Raw genomic sequence first — 9,446 nt, 5'->3', positions numbered from 1 at the left:
TCTACACCTTAGCCTACACAATCAAAAACACACACTTAAGCCAAACATTCTCTCCTCTATGATATTCAACGATCCGAGACCAACCGAAGGTAAGAAATCATTTATCTCCGCTGACCCACAATATTAGAACCCGACACAGCAGCCCCGTGATGCCGTATGAGCCGTTTGGATCTAGATCTAGCTTTATCCAAATGTTTAATCAACCAAAAAGAGCTTAAAGGCCACCAAAGCTCAGATCTGGACACCCTGAAGCTACCCAGACCATAAACGATTAAACCCCAACCAACCATGGTGGTTAACAACGGCTAATGGTGCCGGAATCAAAGAAAAACCTTAAAAACGCGTGAAAAAGGGCTGACCTGCACTTATACGCCGCATAAGTATACATGCCGTATAAGTTGCGGCGTATAAGTCCAAGTAGCATATATGTATGACACGACCATATAAGTATAAGTAGCGTATAAGCATTTACGCCGTGTATGTATGAGTAACGTATAAGTGTGATCAACGAGTATGTATGAGAACGTATAAGTGTAACCTGCTTGTATGTATGCATGCATCGTATAAGAAGGCATGTAACGTGTATGTATATGGACATGTATGTATGACTTATACGCTAAAGAACTTACACGCCAATAAGGACTTATACGCCAGATGTACTTATGCGCTGGAAGGAAGAACTTACACGCCAAAATTACTTATACAGCAGATTAAACTTATACGCCTAACATAACTTATGTAGGAAACGTTCGGTATAAAATAAATAAAACACTTTTAATACGATTACAATACAAAGAATGAACAAAAAACACCTATCTAGAAAGCATTAAATTACAGTACAATTACAACTGAAATAAATCAAAGTACAAAGAATTGGGTAGAAGTAGAAGTTGGTGACCGAGGATCGTGTTGAACACGAGGCCCTTAAAACAAATTGCGAGTCTCTTCTCGTTTTGTTTCCCAGGGTACAACGGCCGGAGCATTATGTACTGCCGGAGTTGACTATGCACCCGAATTGGATCGGTTTGTACCTTCTTGGTTGTGTAGGAGAAGATGTAAAAAGGTTGGAGAATTTGCAAGCTCTTCAAGTTGCAAATTGGTGTGTCAAACCCCAAGCCTTGCCTTGGTATTTATAGTGGAGCTAGGATCAAAGACTCAAAACTACACAATAAATTGCATTAAACGTCTTTAATGCTTTTTATTATGATTTTGAATTCAATCCATAACTCCCGTTGAATAATAAATTACATTAAACGTCTTTAATGCTTTTTATTATGATTTTGATTTTCCAACCACTCATCTTTGAGCTTCGATATCTCATTCATCTTTAGCTCGGTTTTGGACATGGTTTGACTCGTTATGATGCTCTCACATAAAGGATAACAAACCCGTAAATAATTATTTATAATATGCAAATATAAATATAATTATTAATGTCCAAAATTAGCAAACTCATTTTTTGCTAACATTTTTCCAATAATCCCCCACATGAATGGAAATCGATCCGCTCATGCAAGTTTCAAACGATGCAATTCAATGGTTGAATGTTGCAGGAAAGGTAGGTGTTACCCTTTGAACCCTCCTTTGTGAAGTATACTTAGCCTCCTGGCGGTGTGTAGACACGATGTCTTTGAACATACCCCCGATAGTGTAGACGACAATCCACTTCACACAACATTGGCCCTGGTTTAGTCAACCCCTCACTGTTGTGTCCTATTATGGTCCTGGAACACTAGCCTGGTTCCGCGAGAGCTCTAGGATTTTTGCCCCAAAATCCATTCGAAGCGACCCTACTTCTCTCTCACGTAGGTGATTCCCGCTCGGATCTTTTAAAGCCATATGTTATTCTTTATTTCGACAAGTCATTAACCTTTGTTATGCTTATCCTCGTTTCATGTCACTGATTAGAATGGACTAGGACGCACGCATGCGCAACGCCCTTTAAGTTAGGTTTGGGGTACTCCCTCACAGTGACTACCCTTGGTTTCATGATTAAGTTTTCCTATTGAACTTAGATATTGGGATCTCCAGTCAACTAAGTTAGGTTTCCCTCATGTCCCCTTTTTCCATGGGCTTCAGTCCCATTCCTCTTGATGACTTATAAACTAACTCTTTGCTTAAGCCTTTGGTTAACGGGTCCGCAATGTTATCTTTTGACTTCACATAGTCAATTGTGATAACACCCGTTGAGAGTAGGAATATGCCTTGATTTGACATTGTACATTACGCTATGGGCTCTACCAATTGCTGATTGACTGTCACAATGTATGCAAATAGCCGACAAAGGCTGTGGCCATATTGGAATATATTCCATAAATTGACGAAGCCATTCCCCCTCTTCGCCACACTTATCTAAGGCGATAAACTCCGATTCCATCGTGGATCTAGCTATTACAGTTTGCTTAGATGACTTCCAAGAAATAGCCGCACCACCAAGTGTGAACACGTACCCACTTGTTGATTTGGAATCTTTTATATCCGAAATCCAATTCGAATCACTGTATCCTTCGATTACAGCCGGATCACGGTTATAATGGATTCCATAGTCTCTCGTGTATCTCAAGTATCTTAGCAACCGCGTGATACTTTTCCAATGTTCCTCGCTTGGATTACTAGTGTATTTACTTAGCCGACTCACGGCATAAGCTAGATCGGGTCTAGTACATGTCATAAGATACATTAGACTACCAATTATTCTTGAGTACTCACGTTGAGAAACCCCCTCGCCTCTATTTTTAAATAGATGGTGGGTCGTATCAATTGGTGTTGACGCAACACGCGGGTCATCCTTATTGAATTTCTCAAGAATCTTGTCCACGTAGTGAGATTGACTCAAAACAAGACCGTTTTGGGTTCTAGTGATTTGTACCCCAAGAATCACATCCGCGAGACCCAAGTTCATGTCAAACCTCGCTTTCAACATGTCTTTTGTTGATCTGATCATGTTATCATTACTCCCAATGATAAGCATATCGTCTACATAAAGACATAATATCACATATCCTCCCGGTGTCTCTTTTACATAGACACATTTGTCACACTCATTTATTTTGAAACCATTGTCAAGCATGACATGATCAAACTTTAAGTGCCATTGTTTTGGAGCTTTCTTCAAACCATATAAGGACTTGACAAGTTTACATACCTTGCCCTCTTTTCCTGGGGAAGAGAAACCCTCGGGCTGCTCCATGTAAATCTCTTCATCTAAATCACCATTTAGAAATGAGGTTTTTACATCCATTTGGTGAACTTCCAAATTGCGTAAAGTCGCGATAGCAAGAACCAATCTTATGGAAGTTATTCGCGTGACAGGCGAGTAAGTGTCAAAGTAATCTAGAACCTCCTTTTGTCTATACCCTTTGATTACTAATCTTGCCTTGTACTTATCAATACTTCCATCAGTTTTCATCTTCCTTTTGAATATCCAACGATATCCAAGTGGTTTACAACCTGGTGGAAGATCTACTAACTCCCAAGTATGATTTTGCAATATAGAATCTATCTCGTTCTTAATTGCTTCTTTCCATTGAGGTGCTTCCGAGGATGTTACCGCCTCGCGGTAGGTATTGGGCTCACCCTCCACCATATAGCTCATGAAATCCGAACCAAAAGACTTTTCAATCCTTGGTCGTTTACTTCGTCTAAGCTCACCCTCGTTTTCCTCGGGTTTTTCATGTCTATCATGAACCATATCATCAAACGCTCTTGATGTACTTGCTTCATCAACCGATTTTAATGAAGTTGGGTGTGTTTGTCTTAAACAAGGAAACACACTTTCAAAGAAGTCAGCGGTCCTCCATTCCACGATAGTGCCTTCATGTACATTGGGATTCTTGGACTCATGTACAATAAACCGATGCACATTACTATGGTGTGCATATCCAATGAATATTCAATCCACAGTTTTGGGTCCTATTGTCAATGCCTTTGGTGATGGGACTGTCACCTTGGCTAGGCACCCCCACACTTTCAAGTATTTATATGATGGTTTCTTACCCATACATAACTCATACAGAGTCTCGCTTATTTTCTTGCGGGGTATCATATTCAAGACATAGTTGGCCGAGAGAATAGCCTCCACCCACAGGTCATATCTCATTCCCGAGCTAATCAACATGGCGTTCATCATCTCTTTCAAAGTGTGATTCTTACGTTCAGCAACGCCATTTGATTGTGGAGAATATGGTGGCGTTCGCTCATGTATTATGCCACTTTGCGCACATAATTCCGCGAAAGGTGAAACATATTCACCGCCCCTATCACTACGCACAACTTTTATTCTCCTTCTAAGTTGATTCTCAACTTCATTTTTTATACAAGGTGAACTTGTCTATTGCTTCATCCTTACTTTTAAGTAAGTATACATGACAATATCGAGTAGAATCATCAATAAACGTGATAAAGTACTTGTTCCCACCTCTTGTGGGAGTGGCTTTTAAATCATACACATCGGTGTGAATTAAATCAAGGGGTTCGGTTATTCGTTCTACCGATTTGAAAGGCTTTTTCGTTATTTTGGATTCAACACATGTTTCGCATTTGGATTTTGAATCGATTTTCAACTTTGGAATGCTATTTAAATTGATTAAGCGACGAATTGAATTAAAATTTACATGTCCTAGTCTACCATGCCAAACATAGGAATTTGAAGACTCAAGCATATAAACAGAAGTAGTAGTTTTATTCATTGAATTCTTAACAACAGTTACATTCAATTTAAACATAGCATTGTCAGCATAGCCCTTGCCAACATACATTCCTTTTTTAGACAAAATAACTTTGTCCGATTCAATCACCAAACGAAATCCAAACTTGTTGAGCATCCATCCCGAGACAAGATTCTTACGAATATCGGGAACATAGAGGGTGTTGGACAGTGTGAGCTCCTTCCCAGAAGTCCACTTCAAGACCACATCACCTTCCCCCATGATATCCGCAGTCACATTATTTCCCATATAAAGCTTTTGGTCACCCACCGCCTCTTTAAAATTCTTAAAGAATTGTTTGTCGCCGCAAACATGGCGGGTTGCGCCGGTGTCAACATACCACCCTTTGGGAGCGCCCCCCCCCCCCCCCACAATTTTGACTTCCTCGATGAACGCTGCGTCCTCGGTTATCATCGCCACGAGAGGAGTGCCATCCTCGTCTACCATATGCGCGTGCGAGCGCTTTGGTTCCTTGCATTGGTTGGCACGGTGCACCACGCCATTGCAGTTGTAACATGTCCCTTGGAAAGGTGGAGGCTTATTTTTCATAGCCCCTTTCTTTATGCCAAGGTCCATTTTTGCTTTCCCTTTACCGCCATAACCTTTACCATGTTTACCCCCTTTGGAGGATTGTCCATGCTCAACTAAGTTTGCCTTAGCGGAAGCATCCACCATGGTAACTTTTTGAGCCACCTTATTGTCCTCCTTAATACGAAGACGAACAATAAGATCCTCCATGGACATCTCCTTTCGTTTGTGTTTAAGATAATTCTTAAACTCAATCCAACTTGGGGGTAATTTCTCAATCACCGCTGCCACTTAAAATGTCTCACTAAGTGTCATTCCCTCGGCATGGATATCGTGAAGTATAAATTGCAACTCTTGGACTTGGTTTATCACAGTCTTGGAGTCAACCATTTTGTAATCCAAGAAACGAGCGACAACAAATTTCTTTGTTCCCACATCCTCCGTTTTGTACTTCTTCTCTAAAGACTCCCATAATTCTTTGGCGGTCTTTATTGAAGCGTACACGTTATACAACGAATCCATAAGGCCGTTAAACACGTAGTTACGACATAAGAATTCCGAATGCTTCCACGCATCTACCGCGCTCAATGCTTGAACGTCGGTCTCCCCTTCGACATTCGTAGCCGGGGGAGCGGATTCTTTCAAGAACCGTGCTAGGTTCAAGGTGGTCAAATAGAAAAACATCTTTTGTTGCCACCGTTTAAAGTGCATACCCGAGAACTTCTCGGGTTTTTCAGCGTGATTAGCCAATGTGGACGCTCCCACCACGGTGTTCAAAGGGGTACCGGTAACGGTTTCGCTTGACAGTGTTACCATTTTTCCTGAGAAAAATAAACTTCGCCCCGTTAATAATTCAGAAAATATATAGTGGACGCTCCCACTTTAATTAAAAGTTACTCAAAACTTTTATTACAATTCTTGAATTACTCAAACGAAGGTGTTCTAAGTCCAACTTTGAAGGGACCAGCGATGAGTTTTCCTTGAAAAGAATAAAGTTAATTGTAACCGGATTTTGGGTTTACCAAAGTACTCTTTTGAATAAAACCGAAAAAAAAATGTTTTTTAACCGAACGGTGTTTTAAAGAATTTGTTTTAAGATTGTAGGAATAGTTCGGTATAAAATAAATAAAACACTTTTAATATGATTACAATACAAAGAATGAACAAAAAACACCTGTCTAGAAAGCATTAAATTACAGTACAATTACAACTGAAATAAATCAAAGTACAAAGAATTGGGTAGAAGTAGAAGTTGGTGACCGAGGATCGTGTTGAACACTGGGCCCTTCAAACAAATTGCGAGTCTCTTCTCATTTTGTTTCCCAGGGTACAACGGCCGGAGCAGTATGTACTGCCGGAGTTGACTATGCACCCGAATTGGATCGGTTCGTACCTTCTTGGTTGTGTAGGAGAAGATGAAAAAAGGTTGGAGAATTTGCAAGCTCTTCAAGTTGCAAATTGGTGTGTCAAACCCCAAGCCTTGCCTTGGTATTTATAGTGGAACTAGGATCAAAGACTCAAAACTACACAATAAATTGCATTAACGTCCTTAATGCTTTTTATTATTATTTTGAATTCAATCCATAACTCCCGTTGAATAATAAATTACATTAAACGTCTTTAATGCTTTTTATTATGATTTTGATTTTCCAACCACTCATCTTTGAGCTTCGATATCTCATTCATCTTTAGCTCGGTTTTGGACATGGTTTGACTCGTTATGATGCTCTCACATAAAGGATAACAAACCCGTAAATAATTATTTATAATACGCAAATATAAATATAATTATTAATGTCCAAAATTAGCAAACTCATTTTTTGCTAACATTATTCCAACAACTTATACGCTAGCTTAAATTATTTCATAAAATAAACGAAAGATAGACAGCGTATATGAACGTAAACGATAGACATGGACTTATACGATACATGAGCTAAAGATAAGTAAATAATTAATAATGAAAGGTAACTTTAAAATGAAGATTTGATTTGATTAAATAATTGAACTTCAGTTTTCAGCCCCTTGGACCCTGCTAGTGGCTTCCGCCCCTAGAATCCTGCTGCCAGGGACGTTACCCCCGACCCCCGTAACTAGGGGTTACAATAAGTTAGAAGTATGGTATAATTGATACTATGATTAACACACAGTTAGCCATGCACAGCTCAAGAAGGCACAACCGTAAATTCATAAAGGAATCATTTACAAGTGAGTTTCTAGCCCAATTTCCTTGTTATGTTTTCGGGGTTGTGTGCATACTCGATGTGTATAGTTAATACACTTACCTTAAATTGTAAGTGTATGCCATGTATGATTTATGTGATAATTTTTGAAGATAAGAATGAATGCTTGTCATTGCGTGAACGATCTTCGGATATTGCACGTACCGTCAGGGAATATGAATGTTATAAGATGAGATTGTGTATATATATACATATATATATGATACATGAATGATATATGTTTGTTATATGAAATATTGAGAGTATGAGTGAAAGTTTATAAAAATAAATGTAACGAAAAAATTGTATGTTACAGGTAGAAAGGGACCGAGCCCTGATAATTCTCAAGGAAGCAGGGACCGGACCCTAATAACATCCGAGGAAGAAAGGGACCGGCCCCTAATAATACGCGAGGAAGAATGGACCGGACCTAATAATATCCGAGGAAGAAAAGGGACCGAGCCCTAATAATACTCGAGGAAGTAGGGCATAATGCTCTTTAAAATGTATGAATATATAAAGTAGAATTAAATATAAAAGTATGAAAGAAAGAAAACTAAAAGAAAGAATGAAGGTATATACTTATGTACGTACGAATGAAAGATAAGCAGGCTAATTAAGAAATATGTATCTACGGGTACGTACAAGTAAGTGATATGTATCTACGGATATGCATATATATTAAGTGTGTGAATGTATTGTATGTTACCTGCATTAACTAGAACTCACTTAGCGTATCTAACTTCTAGTATGCACACAGTTAAATAGGTTGAAACAGCTGACTTAAAGGAGACACATGACATGATTTGAAGGTACTGGCATCCAATGAAGATTTGTCATGATGTTATAATAAGACACGTTATGTTATGATTTCAAAGACAAGTTTAATGTTTTGTTTTGAATGATTAAAGTTTTATTTATTCCACGAAAGTTTTAGTTAACTCTGATATTTAGAACTATGTTTATGAGTAAATATAACGTCAAAGTTGGGCACCGAGAACGGGGCCTTACATATATATATATATATATATATATATGTGTGTGTGTGTGTGTGTGTGTGTGTGTGTGTGTGTGTGTATGATGCAGTTACTGGACGCTAATGCTAAACGTACGGTAGGTACGCGAGACGCTCAAAGGCAAAAACCTAAAACGCTCACAAAACTTAAATGCTCAGCAAACACTCAACAAATGCTCAAAAAACGGTCTTCGTAAAAAAATGAAAAATTGAACGATTAACGATCCAAAACTGTTTTTTTCGGTGAACAAATGATTGATTGGATATGCATTGACAATTCCGAGATGTTTGGATGTGATTTCGTGGATCGATTCGTGAAAAAATGGATTCGCGTACGTAATGTACGTTAAGGCATTAGTGTATTGGATCATTTCACTATATATATATATATAATGCATGTACTTATAATGCATATATATATATGTATGTTATTTTTAAACAAAAACATAATAAAGGTGTTAACTATATCTTTACCATTAATCTACCGTTAAAGATTCCAAAATATACATTTTATAAAAATTACATATTTGAACATTTATTATTATAGCATATTCCAACACGTATATATTTATTTAAACTAACTGGATTGTTTTTCCAAATACAATAACCGTAGAGATCAATCGCTTAATTAATAACATACTAATCACAAACATAATGTAAATCACATTGAAATCTTAGATTCATTGTACTTGTTATGTAATTTATAATTAACTCATAATATTATATCATTTAATGAGTAAATCTTGACGGTAAATCCCGAAGGGTTCAACATTCTCACATCCTCACTTGCGTTTTGTTCAACTCCTCAGGTGAGTAATCACTCCCCTATTTTTACCTCTTTCCCCCTAAAAGTGAGGGAGTGTGACAATATTCCCGCCAAAGAATAAATTTTCATACAACTGACACTTTAAGTGTTTAACGTAATCGGCTAAATAGTTACATTTTTTTATTATGTTTTATTGCTTTTAAAATGTC

The 9,446-nt window shown here is 38.0% G+C and overlaps 1 protein-coding gene across 1 annotated transcript; it reads right to left on the bottom strand.

The window, feature by feature from the left end:
• Positions 1–2,167: 2,167 nt before the first annotated feature.
• LOC143549014 (uncharacterized) lies at positions 2,168–5,444 on the bottom strand. Its single transcript, XM_077040031.1, has 4 exons — positions 4,408–5,444; positions 3,577–3,866; positions 3,146–3,204; positions 2,168–3,040 (listed from the first exon to the last, which is right to left on the bottom strand). The coding sequence occupies exons 1-4, from the start codon at positions 5,442–5,444 to the stop codon at positions 2,168–2,170; spliced, it is 2,259 nt and encodes a 752-aa protein (XP_076896146.1).
• Positions 5,445–9,446: the final 4,002 nt, after the last annotated feature.

The sequence above is a fragment of the Bidens hawaiensis genome, unplaced genomic scaffold, assembly GCF_021521415.1.
Source record: "Bidens hawaiensis isolate Kalapana, Puna unplaced genomic scaffold, B.hawaiensis_p1.1 tig00015383_1, whole genome shotgun sequence".
In the NCBI taxonomy this organism is placed as follows: domain Eukaryota; kingdom Viridiplantae; phylum Streptophyta; class Magnoliopsida; order Asterales; family Asteraceae; genus Bidens; species Bidens hawaiensis.
This window is presented reverse-complemented; position numbering and strand designations above follow the sequence as displayed.